Source organism: Sinocyclocheilus rhinocerous, unplaced genomic scaffold, assembly GCF_001515625.1.
Source record: "Sinocyclocheilus rhinocerous isolate Xijiao unplaced genomic scaffold, SAMN03320098_v1.1 scaffold153, whole genome shotgun sequence".
In the NCBI taxonomy this organism is placed as follows: Eukaryota; Metazoa; Chordata; class Actinopteri; order Cypriniformes; family Cyprinidae; genus Sinocyclocheilus; species Sinocyclocheilus rhinocerous.
The window spans coordinates 2,640,806-2,656,352 of NW_015660878.1; the positions used below are offsets into that span (position 1 = coordinate 2,640,806).

General features: G+C 36.8%; 1 protein-coding gene across 7 annotated transcripts in view; it reads right to left on the reverse strand.

Moving 5' to 3' along the window:
- The window catches only part of LOC107725634 (MICOS complex subunit MIC19-like), a 78,099-nt gene extending 63,881 nt beyond the window's left edge, over positions 1-14,218 (reverse strand). For 2 of the 7 annotated variants that reach the window (XM_016534966.1, XM_016534965.1), the window contains exons 1-3: positions 13,977-14,218; positions 11,859-12,492; positions 4,026-4,119 (exon numbers count right to left, since the gene is read on the reverse strand). In XM_016534966.1, coding sequence (XP_016390452.1) covers positions 4,026-4,119; positions 11,859-12,492; positions 13,977-14,057 — 809 coding nt within the window. In that variant the 5' untranslated portion in view covers positions 14,058-14,218. The remainder of the gene's footprint in view (positions 1-4,025; positions 4,120-11,858; positions 12,493-13,976) is intronic. The other 5 variants (XM_016534970.1, XM_016534971.1, XM_016534967.1 and 2 more) reach the window with 4 other exon arrangements.
- Between the last annotated feature and the right edge of the window lie 1,329 nt (positions 14,219-15,547).

Genomic DNA, 15,547 nt, shown 5'->3' on the forward strand with positions numbered 1-15,547 from the left:
GATGGTAAAATCATCTGCTCAAATTGAACCCTTTTAAGTTTCAAAAGGTAACGAAATATGCTTTATTTTATTCTTCTGTAATTCTTCTTAAAATATCGAGAGTTTTTTGCTATTGCAGCAGTTAGAGATCCATCCGTGCTGGATATATTGGTCCGGGTCGCTAAAGACCCGAATATGTAATAATGATTGGCGAAACATTCATGCATTTAAGGGTTAAATCTTTAGTTCACATACTAGTATTAGTTTTCAAATTACATATATTCACGTATTGGAAAGGAAATGGATATCTTGTCAGAAGTATTAGGATATGATGCCTGCCGCAACCTTACTGCAAAGTTGTTGTTAAAAAGTCAGTCGTGCAAACAATTACCAATATTTAGCCATTAACCATTTTTCTGAACATAATTTTATATGGACAGAAAAATCATGCTTTGAATCAAGATTGTGACATTGTTAATAACCCATCATCTTTGCAACAGGCTTGCGAGTGCGAATCAAGCAATATCTTCTCTTTTAGATATTGGAAAATTGGAAAACACAGCATGAAAGGATCCTGGCGAGATCAAACATGTATTTTGATGAAGGAAAAGAACATTGGGTCACATAAGAGGTGCAACCTCAGCTTTGCTCATATTTCCATTCATTCTATTACTAACCTGTAATACAGGCGCATTCTCCTCCCAAACTGACACAGTATATACTTATAAATAAACATTAGAATGAACTTTACACCCCTGACCCCTGATATTTTGCATGCATTATGTCTGGGATAAATGAAAATGTCAGTGGCTCCTATACTGGAGATATATGAACAGTAATATGTAGAGTTAATGGGTTTGAGAAGAACCTTTGGCACTGCATACCTGGGTTAATGGTGTTGTGCTTCCTGTGTGTACAGTTCGCTAAATGGACATCCCTTAAGTCAGCAAATAACATAAATGAGGTGCTATTCATTTGATACAGAATATATGCCTTGTGGGAAGATGATGGAAAATAACCACTGAAAGTACTATAGTGACAAACAAAAAGGCATTGATACGCTTTCTGACAGTTTTATACCTTGACAAGCTTGAACTGACTCCCAGTGAAAGGTCTTTTATCAGTAAAACTGCATATAAAAAGGCAAAATGGCCTGTCAAGAATTGAGAAATATTTGACATCCTGATTAAACACTTTTTACATAACATTCTTCATTTTTTAGTTTCTTGCAGCATATCCTAAAAACCTTACATTGCTCAAAAAATTAAAAGCTAAAAAATTAGCCTCATCAGGACTGGAGAATTATCATGTCATGCCCGTCACAGAAATAAATTCAAGTCTGATAAATTCTGTGGAGGAATTACTTCTCAGTTCAAGTTGCCCTTGTAGCATTATTGATGGTGTTGTTAGATCGGCTCATTAGATATGTCTTTTACTATTCATCTTCCAATTACATGTGTGGTGCTTGTTGACTTCAAAGTGATTTCTTATGGTGTACCACCATCAAAGATGTTCAGGAAGAAGACAAAACAGAGAGATTAAAAATGGCTTTTAATGGGTCTGGTAGCACAGACAAAGATCAGATGTGATCCCTTTAGAGTTTAAAATGCTCAAGCCTCCAACCAATATCTAGTACTTAAAATACAAACTGATCAATGAAGAGTGATTTGAAACATTATAACATTATGTGACTATGCATCATCTTTGATGCAGAAAATAAAGACTGGTTGTGTAATCCGTGTCTTTTGTGCTGCTTGTACTTCTTGCTGAATTAACTTGAATCACAGTCCTTATAAAAAAGATTAAAACTATCATTTGCATGATATCGGATTTCCTTTGCAGTCCTGGCTTTTTCCTGTATTAAAAGTTTAAATAGAAGAACCTGTTTAGAACCCAACTACTTTATCAAACTATAATTACAAAAAGTAGAAATGCAAATGAGTTTCTTGGATTTCTTAATGTTACACTGTCAGATATGCAAAATAAATCTATTGTATCTCTTGCTCTGGCTACTGTGTATAGACCACCAGGGCCGTATACAGATTTCCTAAAAGAATTTGCAGATTTCTTCTCAGACCTATTGGTTACTGTTGATAAAGCGCTAATTGTCGGAGATTTTAACATTCACGTTGATAATACAAATGATGCATTAGGACTTGCGTTTACTGACCTAATAAACTCTTTTGGAGTCAAGCAAAACGTCACCGGGCCCACTCATCGTTTTAATCATACGCTAGATTTAATGAACATGACCATTTCCTTGTATCGTGCATGCTGCATATTACTGATATTAACTACACTGTACAAAATTATAAACGCAACACTTTTGTTTTTGCCCCCATTTTTCATGAGCTGAACTCAAAGATCTAAGACTTTTTCTGTGTACACAGAAGGCCTGTTTCTCTCAAATATTGTTCACAAATCTGTTTAAATCTGTGTTAGTGAGCACTTCTCCTTTGCCGAGATAATCCATCCACCTCACAGGTGTGGCATATCAAGATGCTGATTAGACAGCATGATTATTGCACAGGTGTGCCTTAGGCTGGCCACAATAAAAGGCCACTCTAAAATGTGCAGTTTTATCACACAGCACAATGCCACAGATGTCGCAAGTTTTGAGGGAGCGTGCAATTGGCATGCTGACTGCAGGAATGTCCACCAGAGCTGTTGCCCGTGAATTTAATGTTCATTTCTCTACCATAAGCTGTCTCCAAAGGCGTTTCAGAGAATTTGGCAGTACATCCAACCGGCCTCACAACCGCAGACCACGTGTAACCACACCAGCCCAGGACCTCCACATCCAGCATCTTCACCTCCAAGATCGTCTGAGACCAGCCACCCGGACAGCTGCTGCAACAATCGGTTTGCATAACCAAAGAATTTCTGCACAAACTGTCAGAAACCGTCTCAGGGAAGCTCATCTGCATGCTCGTCGTCCTCATCGGGGTCTCGACCTGACTGCAGTTCGTCGTCGTAACCGACTTGAGTGGGCAAATGCTCACATTCGATGGCGTCTGGCACTTTGGAGAGGTGTTCTCTTCACGGATGAATCCCGGTTTTCACTGTACAGGGCAGATGGCAGACAGCGTGTATGGCGTCGTGTGGGTGAGCGGTTTGCTGATGTCAACGTTGTGGATCGAGTGGCCCATGGTGGCGGTGGGGTTATGGTATGGGCAGGCGTATGTTATGGACAACGAACACAGGTGCATTTTATTGATGGCATTTTGAATGCACAGAGATACCGTGACGAGATCCTGAGGCCCATTGTTGTGCCATTCATCCACGACCATCACCTCATGTTGCAGCATGATAATGCACGGCCCCATGTTGCAAGGATCTGTACACAATTCCTGGAAGCTGAAAACATCCCAGTTCTTGCATGGCCAGCATACTCACCGGACATGTCACCCATTGAGCATGTTTGGGATGCTCTGGATCGGCGTATACGACAGCGTGTTCCAGTTCCTGCCAATATCCAGCAACTTCGCACAGCCATTGAAGAGGAGTGGACCAACATTCCACAGGCCACAATCAACAACCTGATCAACTCTATGCGAAGGAGATGTGTTGCACTGCGTGGGGCAAATGGTGGTCACACCAGATACTGATTGGTTTTCGGACCCCCCCGGACCCCCCAATACAGTAAAACTGCACATTTTAGAGTGGCCTTTTATTGTGGCCATGCAGCCTAAGGCACACCTGTGCAATAATGATGCTGTCTAATCAGCATCTTGATATGCCGCACCTGTGAGGTGGATGGATTATCTCGGCAAAGGAGAAGTGCTCACTAATACAGATTTAGACAGATTCGTGAACAATATTTGAGAGAAATAGGCCTTTTGTGTACATAGAAAAAGTCTTAGATCTTTGAGTTCAGCTCATGACAAATGGGGGCAAAAACAAAAGTGTTGCGTTTATAATTTTGTTCAGTGTATGTGTGATTTCTAAGGACACCAATTACAGACAGAAAGAACTGATCTGAGCTGTTTGGTGACTGTTGGTATAATGTATGTAAGAACACTATAAATGTAAGCATGGATCGCCACCGTTGGTTGAGCTCCTCCCGTGCCTTTCTCCTCTCTTCCTCCAGGCCTTTCTGCAGCTCTTCAGCTATCTTTCTTCTCAGTTCAGACTCATGCACTAAACAAAAGACAAAACATGCATATTAGATGTTGAGCTACTGCTTATACGCCATATGGTTATTCCAGAGCGTTTGATTTTGTTGTAGCATTTCATAGGAGGTCCTAGAATGGCAATGTCCTGTGGGTAACAAAGTTTAATGTTGTATTGTACACTTGAAGTATCTTTGAGGCAAGTTTGTACTTGTTTGTAAAGAAGTTTGTAAGCAACTACAGTGAGGTAGGATGGTATTTTGAGCCCTCAGGACGTCTCTGCCTTATGAGGCAAAGCGAGAGAAACCGAAATACAGAGGACAGGGGTCCTATACGCCTATGCACTTACAATGACTATAAAAATCACTTTCAAACACACACACTTCAAAAAATACACTTTTCACAACTTAGTGTTGATATCAACACCGCCACAGTCAAACGTGTCAGTGTGTGTCCTGTTCCTTTATCTGGATGGCTAATTGTCCGTGAAAGCACAGCGGAGATATAAAATGGACAAACTCTTAGCTGCCAGTCGAAAAAAGCAGCAGTACTGCAGCACTGCAGAGGCCTGGAGCTACTGCATGACAGGAAGTCCAAGTGTTTTGCAGATGGAGACACAGGCTTATAGTTTGTAAAAACAACCAACAATTAGTCTAAAAAAATACAAATAGAAAATAAACAAATAAATTTAAAAAGTACTAAAGCAATCGTTCCTCACAGACATGTCCAAGTCAGATCTTGTCACAAATCCAAGTTGAGTCTTTCATGGCAAGTCTAGAAGGAAATATAAGAGGTTTTACTTAAATCAAAAGATAATTTTATCTTTAAAATCATGTAGTTCTGAAATAAATAATTTATTCATTATTCACTTGTTAACTTGTTAAGGGCTGGATAATTTAGCTAAAAAAATAAATAATAAATAAATAAATAAAACGAACTTTTTGGCAAACTTCTTTCTGCAAACAGCACAGATTTCTCTCCCCACAGTAAATAAATGAGAACTTTATGGTAATCACGATTTGTTTTGCAACATATTGAAAAAATATATTTCTTCTTGGACACTAGTGATGTTCAAAAGTCTCTAATCCAGAGTAAAAACAAAACAAAACAAAACAAAAAATTCAAAACAAAAAACAACACAAATAAAATTAAAAAAACAAGAAAGAAACAAACAAAACAAAACAATATTTAACTAAAAAAGTCTGTCAAATCTCAAGGCAAGTCCATTTAAATTCAATCCATGTCTCAAATCCTCAATTCAATAAAATGTAAGTCAATACAAATAAATTGATTTTTGCGACTTACTGTAAAGTGAGACTCAAGTTTTCATCTTTCAGTTTTAAAACGTTGAAAACGTTGTTAAAGACTCTTATATGTATTTATACTTAACATATGAAAGGAAGACGCAGTAGCTGCCATTAATTTAAAGTGATGTTTTATAAGCAGCCGCCGGAAGGAGCAGTCACTATGGGTGCCATATGGTTTGGTTGTATAACAATGTTCTTTTTAGAAACAATTTGAGACTGTAAAGCCGAGAGAGGAAACCTGTTGGGAGAGAAACACTAAGGTTATCACATACACCAACCTTCTTCAAGACTAATGAGAAATCCTCCTGTTGCCGTGACAATGCTGAAGAGGAAATCAAAATTAATTGCGGACGCTGGAAAGGCATATATCAAACAGCAGGCTAGCGTAATGGATACAAGCAGACAGGTGCTGTCTAAACCTCAAACCCAGCAGATACCATCAAATTAAAGATATGGTGTGATAACGGATATCCTTCAACGGTACCACAACTAAAACAAGGCGATCTTATTTATATATAACGGTTTCCTTTCCACGTGAACTCTCCACAACACAAAGGATCATCAGAGCATACACAACAGATTCACTCACACGGTTTAAAAATTGAATGCAGAAAATGGCAGGGATGGTAATGAAGACAGAGAATTTGTAATGTCGATGAGTAAAGGTCAAGCAATATTAGTTCTCAATGGCTGATACTGATAACTAGAGAGCAGGACCTATAGGTATAGGCTGAAATAATGTGGGTCTCATTCAATAACAGTACAATTTCATACTTCTTGTGCAAAATAATTCCAAATGTAAAAATTCCACCAATGACCTACTGCAAGGTCACTTCATTATTAAATAAATTAATGAATGCAATATTATAATGTATTTATAATTTTTGAAAATTATATTGCTATATGTTATAATCATATTACATTATAAATATAATGCAAAAATCTAATGTGACATATAAACATTATCAGAGTTGTAGTGCAGTGGACTGAGCAGCTGCTCAACAGATGTAATATAAGATGTAATATATATTATATATGTGTGTGTATGTGTGTGTGTGTGTATATATATATACATATATGATTTATCAGGCAAACAGCATGAACCATTTACACACAAATTTTATCCAAAAATACATTCCTATATAATGATAGTGAACGAAACTCAGTATAATCAGCCAAACTTCTCAGAAGAAAAAAAAAAAAAGTAGTCCACTCCTCACACTTTTTTCTTTTCCATCAGGCTAAAGACTTTTTTTTCTATGTCACACATTCATTCACGCTCTAGGTTCCCATAATTCATTAATTTAAACTGGGCTTTAATATTTAAAAAGGACCTAGAAAGGATTTCAGTGGATTCAAAGGATAACCAGCTCATATGTTAAAAAACCATCTGAGAGTCTTCAGGGGGTTTTCGCAGGAGGTCACCGAGAACTCTAGAACGGCATTAACCGTCTGGGTGCCCGTGCCAATCCTGAGTGAGAAGAGTAATGCTTAAAGATGAAAAACTCATAATCTTTAGATATTTCTCACTCTTTTACACCCTCCTTCATTCTCTGCAGATATTTTAAAAAGTAGCTTCTGGGCAGTCGGGAGGGAGATAACAGACAGAGACAAATTGCGTGTCTCATAAGACGTTTCATTAATCTCCAGACCTAAGAAGAGGAGGGGAAGGCGGGGCTAATCTAAACCATTACACGTTCCTCACAATCCAACTTAAATGAGTCTCAACATCTTTCCACACGCATAAAGAGACTCCTGGGAATATCAAACAAGGTGATCTTTCTTGTCCTCAGCCTACACTTCCATCTTCTTTTCGAATTTCATGGAAGTTTTCATGAAACATCATGCAAATGGGGCTAAAAGATCATTTCATTACGGCACATCACATGCAGCGAGAGCGTCCCTCTTTTTACTCTCTGAACTTGTTGCCGATCTTCAAGGAGATACTTAATATGTAACGGCAAGAAAAGTGTGTTTATGTATTGCTGAGACAAAGAAGGATTTGTGTGCAGGTAATTAGAGCATAATGGAAAACGGTGTGTGGGCCCTGCGTATGAATATTCATGGTATGCTGAGAACGTGTAGGAGGATCAACCTTGACCACCGTCTAATCACCACGCGCAGAGCCTCTGCCGTGATTTAGCGACGGACTCGATCATCCACAGCATCTCTTAATACCTCCACTCGTGGGCACACATAATCAATGTCCCTCATTAAGGTCACAGCCTTTGAACTCAGAAGATGAGCTGAGCCTCTTAAGGCAAGAAGAGCTGTGACAAAGAGACAAAATTTAAGGAGTTAGTCATCGGAAAATGTCACTGCATTTAGTTTAGTTGAGGCTTAAAGGTGCAATAGGTGATTGTCTTCAGAAACATTTTTGTTATGCTGGTTGAAAGTCTCTTCACATCCCGATAGCAATCATTAAGTTAAGTGGTCTAAATGTATTTGTCTGTATTTATATATTCTGTGGAAGGCGTAGGATCAAGAAATGTTTTAATAAGCTTTCCTACCTGCCTGTCAACGTATGTATTAGCATACCTCTGCGCACCCAGTTCGCGCAGACAGGATACGTCATCAGCGCGTTCACGCACGCTGTGCAGACAGTGCAAGAATGGTAGACAAACATAGGCTAAAGTTAGCATTTTCCAAGATCTCCTAATGCACCTTTAATGTTTCAGTACGGTCATTTTTAATAGCTACAAAGTTTAAGTAAGCATTGTTTGGTAATTGTTCACCACTCTGTCATTTCACCAAAGAAAAGCAGTCAAATGATGTGAGAGTGAATAAATGATAGCAATTTTAATTTTTGGGAGAACTACTTTGCCATACAAAATGCAGAAACTGCACATTCTGTCTAAAATTAAGATATATGATCAAAAACTCTGCTCCGTTCTGTGACAAACAGGTTTTGGTCAGCTATGTTAAAACTGATATCACATCCATTGAAATTTTGCAACCAAGTTTTGCTCTCAAATGGCAGTATTTGACTAATATTGTTTTATGTATTCCTTTTTTAAAAGTAAATAAGCCTTTAAAAGCAATTTTCTATCATTCAAATGCTACATAAAAATGCTGTTGTCTTCGCATTCCTCCCATCAATAAAACATGTATAATAACAATAATAATAACAGCAACAACTAGTATATTATTAATAATTATTATATATTATATTATATATTATATATTTTATATATATATATATGTGTGTGTGTGTACATTTGTTTATTTTTTCTTTTTGTGTGTTGCATGAAGCATTTGAATGACAGAAAGTATAGCTTTTAAAGGCTTATTTACTTATATATGTATATACACACACACACACACACACACTAGTAAACAAAACATACATACCTATAACATACATACATACACATACACACACAAGGGTAAAAAGTTCTAGCAAGCAAGTTTTTCTAGTTTCAAAGGGGGTGGGATGAGAGCTACTGGGTTCACCGTTTCTAAAAAAGTATGACATATGCATACTGGGAGTATTTATGTAATAGAATAATGTATATTTATATAAATTCACAAAAGAGTTTCTGTCATCATTATACCACAGAAGCATGAGCGAGCAAGAAAAAAAACATACACGTGGGAGAGAGAAACCATGAGACAGATTGAGATGTAGGGAGTTATAGATAGATGGCTAGAGAAAAAAAAAGTCTGTGTGAGCCTCTATGGTAGAGCTCATTAAGCAGATCTGTGTCTCATTAACAGGGAGCTGTCTCGTTATGTGTGATGCAGGCGGGCGTCTCTTTTTCCCTCTCTGTAAGTAGAGCCAGTTCATAGTGTCAGCTCCAGCCTACGGAATCTGCGCATCTCTGCAGGTAACACCACTATTAAGGGCCGAGAGGGCACACATAGAAATTTTCACATGTATTTGAGCTGACAGTTTTTTAGAGCCACTGTTTCGATACATATTAGATGTGCTTAATTACGTGGAGGTGGAAGCGAGAAAGCTCACAGCTCAGAAACAGTCAAGACATGGAGGAAACACAATGACCGGCTGCACTCTGAGTCCATTTTAAGCATAGCTAGTGCTAAGATTTGCAGTTTGACAAAAGGACACATTCTGATGTTTTGAATGAAAAATGTGTTTAAATAACATTTCGCTGCAATAGCCCCAAAACAGGAAACACATCACTCTGCTATAATGACGGGCCCAAAATACAACAGCAATCTACACTACAAACTTGATGGGGACTTCTACTGTTGTGGGCTTCATTTACACATCAACAACAGTCAACAAGACTGTAAAGTGTTCAGTTTGTCATTTTATAATATAGAAGGCAGTATTTATTTAGTATTATATTTATATGGTTTTGTAGCATTTAATATTTTGAATTTAACTTATTTTTTATTATTATTTTGTTATTTTTATTAGTTTTTTTATATTTCTATCCAGCTTTAATTTATTTATATTTCAGTTTGAATAATGTTAGTATTATAACTTAGTTATTTTATTTCAGTTGGTTGCCAAAGCAACATTTCTAAAGAAGTTATTTTTTTAATTTATTTTTTATTAATCAATCTTTATATTGTATTTTATTTCAGCTTTATTTCAATTCAACACTTTTTTTTAAATTCCAGGTGTTTTACTGTAAACAAAATATTTTTCAAAGTTGCAAAACTAAAATTACGCGAGTAGGAAAACATTATTTCAGTCTTTCTACTTCAAATATTCCCGTTTAATTCAATGTGTTTCTTAATGTTTCTTTGTCATTATTTGTAAAATTTACTAGCAATTTCTGAGTGAAAATTGTTTCACCACCATTTTTGTGTGTGTGTACAGAAATCACAGAAAACTCAACTAAACGTCAATTAAAGAATGGTTTTTGTGCACCTCAAGGGCATCATTTTGGACAAGACCATAGTTCAGCCAAAAATTAATGTGACTCATCCTGTAATTGAAGACAATGTCAAAGAATTATGGCATCCTAATAGGCGTCTCTGGTATAATCGTTCAAAACTGCAACTAAACTTCCGATTGAAAGATCTATGAACATAGTCTTACTTTTAATGAGAAGCAAAGCGGTTGCAAATGTGATCGGCTCGACACACTTCTGGGAGGAGATGCAGTTCCAGGTACCTTAGAGGCTGAACTGGCTTAAGTGGAGTTCCTAATTACAGCATTGATTCATTAACTCTATTACAAGTTAGAATTAATCGTTTCATTAGCACTCAGGCACAAGCTATGAATCATAATATGGAAGGATCCGGGCCCACTCACTAACATCAAGAGGACTGAACTTTTAGGAAGAAAAATAAAATATTAGCCAATTTGTTAATCTTATTTTTTTTAAATCCATACAGTAGTATTTCAAATAAATCTCAATCAAACAGGTGTCAGCAGGTGTGCATTTCTGACTGATGTGTTTAGTTTTTTTTTTTTTGGAAGAAAAAAAAATTAACTATGCATTTAAAACAATTACATTTAAAGGGATAATTCACCCAAAAATAAAAGTCCTATCATAAATTATTCAACCTGATGTCTTTCTAAATCCTGTTCCATCTTTGAAACGCAAATTACTTTTTTTTTATGAAACCTGAGAGATTTCTGTCCCTCCATTCAAAGACTAGGGTTGTGACGGTGAGGAAATTTTCCCACCGGTTAATCGACGTGTAACAACACCGGTAATACCGGTATCACCGCGGGGGCGGGGCGTTCCCTCTTTTTTCCTCGCTTTCCTTCGCTTTTAAATAGCTTGTAAAAGCGGTGTGCGCAAAGACCACTCCACCAAAACTTTGACGCTTCAAAAAGTACATAAAGATGAATTATGCAGTGTAATCCAAGTCTTGTGAAGATACATGATTGCTTTGTATGATAAACAGATTACTTTTATGATGCCTTTGTGACCTTTTTGAAGCATCAAAGTTCTGGTAGAATGACCTTTTATCGATCAGATTTCATTAAAAAAATCATTTGTGTTTCGAAGATGAATGAAGTCTTATATATATTAGGAATGACATAAGGGTCAATAATAGCTGACAGAATTGTAATTTTTTCATGAACTGTCCTTCAATAATAACTTAAAGAAGCTAAAGTTCAATTAAATGTCTCGCCGTCCCCGCCACATTCAAATGTATTAATTATGTTTATTTATTGATTCTGTACAATAATTCTTATAATGGTAATATATTATAAGCCGGAACACTTTACACAGGGAAAATTGCTGTTGCTCCACTCCACCCACGTACTCTGATGCGTTTAAGAGAAGTTTGAATTCCGTAGAATTACCCAGAATGACTTGATGTATAATATTACCCCTTCACGATGGTCTACCAACACATTCAGAGTGCATACAAGATGCAATTTACCCGAGGAGTACCATTAATGCTCATAAATGACAGGCACTGAAGTGCAATATGTGTGAAATACCTCCACATTTCCACAAGCAGACCACATGAACGCATGTATGTGTGTCAGCGTTACGTTACAGAACAATTGGAATCGACTCACCGGCGGGAGGAGGTGGTGGTGAAGAAGCCACAGGTTTTTCTACAGACGGAGGAGGCTGTGGGATAGTTTCAGCAGCGGAAGCGAAAGGAGCGACAAGTTCAGCTGGAGGGGAGGGGATGGTTATTTCTACAGGTGGAGCAGAGATGGGTTCAGAAGTGGTTTTAGTGATAGGATGGGTAGGAATGGGGGGAGGAGGAGGTGTGAAGAGCTCAATAGCAGGAGGGGAGGCAACAGAATCAGCAAGGGGAGGAGAAGCAATGGGTTTAGAAGATGGAGGAGGGGCAATTATTTCCACAGGTGGAGATGCTGTTATAAGCTCAGCTGTGGCTGCAGGTGGAGCAATGGACTCACCTGCAGGGGCTGATACAGCACCCACTGATTCAGGAGGAGGTGGGGGGAGAATGACCGGCTCTGCTAGTGGTGGAGGAGGTGCAGTAGTGGTCACTTGCTCAGGGAGTTTGACTCGCTCTGGCAAGGAAGAAGGTGGAAGGGAAGTGACAGGGTCAGGTGGAGGAGATATTGGCACCAGTGCTGGCAGAGGATCAACCACGGGAGGAGGAGCAGGAGGGGTTCTGGTGGGGGGCCGTGGTGGGCCTGAGGGTTCCCTCATGCGGTCGATGACCTTCTCCGAGAGCTGAAGAACAGAAATGGAGAAAACAAATGATAGTCTTACGAGCATAGCAAACAATATTCTCACTTTTTCTTCTGTATGTTAGAAACAATGCAAAATAAATGATGAGCAATGTAAATTCGAAATGAACATTCTGCTTGGCAGAGACTTGAGTAAAAGTATTTGGGTATTGGGGGCTTTTTTAAGATGTCATGTCAAGTTTACCAAAGAAATATAGGCCTTATACCCAATCATTCATTCATTCATAAATAAATAAATAAGACCCATTTAGTTGCTGGATTTCAATCAGTGTGAAATAGTTTAAAAATAATGTTTTTTAAATAGTTTTTTATATTTCTATTGTAATGTAGTAAAATGTATTTTATTCATAATTTAATAAATTATTTTTATTTCAGTTTTAGCAATTTTGTATTTTTTAGAACTGTAATATCTTAAATGTATTTAGTCGCACAATTATTGTTTTCATCAATCATTGCTGTCACTTCTGAGTATTTCTGTATATTTTTTACATTTTTGCATAAAATTAAATATATACACACTAAATTATTTAGTAAAAAAATTCTAAACTACATTCATATTCAATTATATTCATGTTTTCATGAACAATCATTGCTGTCACTTCTGAGTATTTCTGTATATTTTCTAACATTTTTGTATAACATATACATACATACATACATACATATACACACACACACACAAACAAACAAACACACTAAATTATTTAGTAAAATAATTCAAAACGATATTCTTTTTTATCTTGCACTTACCAAGGCTGCATCTACTGTTAAATAAAAATGTAAAATGTATACATATAAAGTTATGACTAAACATAAATAATAAATAATTTGGTGGTGTATACATGCCATGGCATGTTATTACAGGTTATGCTTGAAATGCAATTTTATACAATAACAAGGGGTGTCCACCAAAGGGTCTTTTTGCCTAATAATGGTGACCCCTGTTGTTAGTTTTGAACTAGTTTATGTAAACCCTGAAAACCACCTATACAAAACAAAAAGTCTCTAAAAACCAAGTGTGAATAAGTTGCAAGTTGAAAAATAAACACTCAAAACAAATCGTAAGTAAATTTAGCAATAGCATCAACTAACATAAACGGCTGTGTGAAGGGTGACACTGTTTAACCTGCTGTATAAATAATAGTTACGGGGGGCGTGAACACAGTGCTGTCATGCTTGGCAGTGTGATGCCTGAACTGTAACAGGTGTTTGCTAAACTAATTCCTCTTAGGTATGATGCTTATGAAATGCATAACCTTGTATTGCAGCTAAACTTGGTTTTCCAGGTCAACTGAAGTAAACGTCCAGTCAAGGACAAAATGTTTATCCAGTTAGGTAAGTTAAGACTATTAGAGGCCTTCATCACGATCCTGCGCATGCATTCAAATCACAGGTGAATTAAAGCCATGCGTCAGTATGCGTGATGTGCATTTGACAGCTGGAGGAAAACAGACGTGTGTCACTCACCCTTATGCCCTTCACTATCGTTATGTTCTCATTCTCATCCGACTCAAAAGACACGCGGCGCGTGCTGTAGTTGGCTCCCATTCCTGGTCAAACAAGCCCGCTAGTGTTTAACAAGCTAGTTCATTTAAATTTGATCAGTAGTTATGAACTTCAAAGAGTTGACAGCTCTCGAGTTGTTACGCGCGAGCACCAGGGCCGCACGCTCCCGTTCAGAAACACACAGCGCTTCCTCCTTTAGTCCCTCCCACTTGGCACAGGCGAAGAAAGACGATTCTCATTGGTTGAGCGTAAGTGCTTAGTGTCTCTATTGGACAACATAAATAGAAGAAAAATATAGTGTATTTTAAAGAATGTTCATTTATTAGTTTATTTATTCATATTAAAAGTACAATATACGAAATTAATGTCTATTTCAGAGCAGAATCATTTTATCGAATTTGCTGCTATTTTTCAACAGGTCTGTGCTCTTATTAGGCTGAATCTAAGTTGTAAATGATGTACTTTATTTGTCTTCTACTTGAATATTCTCTTAATTCATATTTTGTAAGGTTTCATTTTTCAATTCTAGTAAAGAAAAATTGAAAGAAAACACTCCTCGTGATTTTTTGACATTTATTAAACCTCCTTAAAAACAAGCATTATCATGTCAGCATATATATACATAGTAAATACATATATGTACATACAAATCTTTACAAAAATATTTACAAAAACATATAGAAGCAAATTCCAACATAAATTAAACTTCAGAGGGTTTAATCAATGCATTGAAATATGCACACACACATACATTATTATTCATTAAAATGACTATATATATATATAGTCAAAAAGCAAATAGATATAGTGCTGTGCGATATTGAAGAAAAATGCGATATGCGATAACTCATTAAATAATGCGATATTCGATATGCGATACGATAATGCTTAAAGTGCCACATGCTCAGATGAAACAGTTTTACTCAGCTGTTGCTGAGTCAGTTCTGTGAACTTCTATAACGATCTTGTGTCATATAGGCTATATATGGTTATTTGTATGTATGTATTTATGTACCAAGAGTTCCTGTAAAACCACAACAAATTCCTTGTGTTTGTGCACACTTAAGTGGTGAATAAATCTCATTCTGGTTCTGATTCTAATAAGAAAGCACCCCTACAACAACTTCTGACAGTGAACGGTTATGTTTTACTTAAGCATTACATAAAAATGTCATTTTAACATTAGTGTAATCATTTTAACATGAGTATAGGAACTGAATAATAAAAAGGAAAAATAAAACACTACGTAGTATTTACTCTTTGAATTCAATATGCACTGATTCTTATTTAAACTACAAAAGTTATTTAGGTAAGAGCAGTGTGTGATTTTCTCTTTGTCTTTTGTTCATGCCCCAAATATTGCAAGCTGTAGCGATATGCATATTGCGATATGTTCATCTGCGATATTTCGATTTCGATATATTGCACAGCCCTGTTCAAAAATCATGTTTTTTTATTATTAAAATTATGTTTTTAATGTGTTTTATTGTGTTAGTTAGTTGTATTTTTTTGTTATTTTTAACCTAATCAAT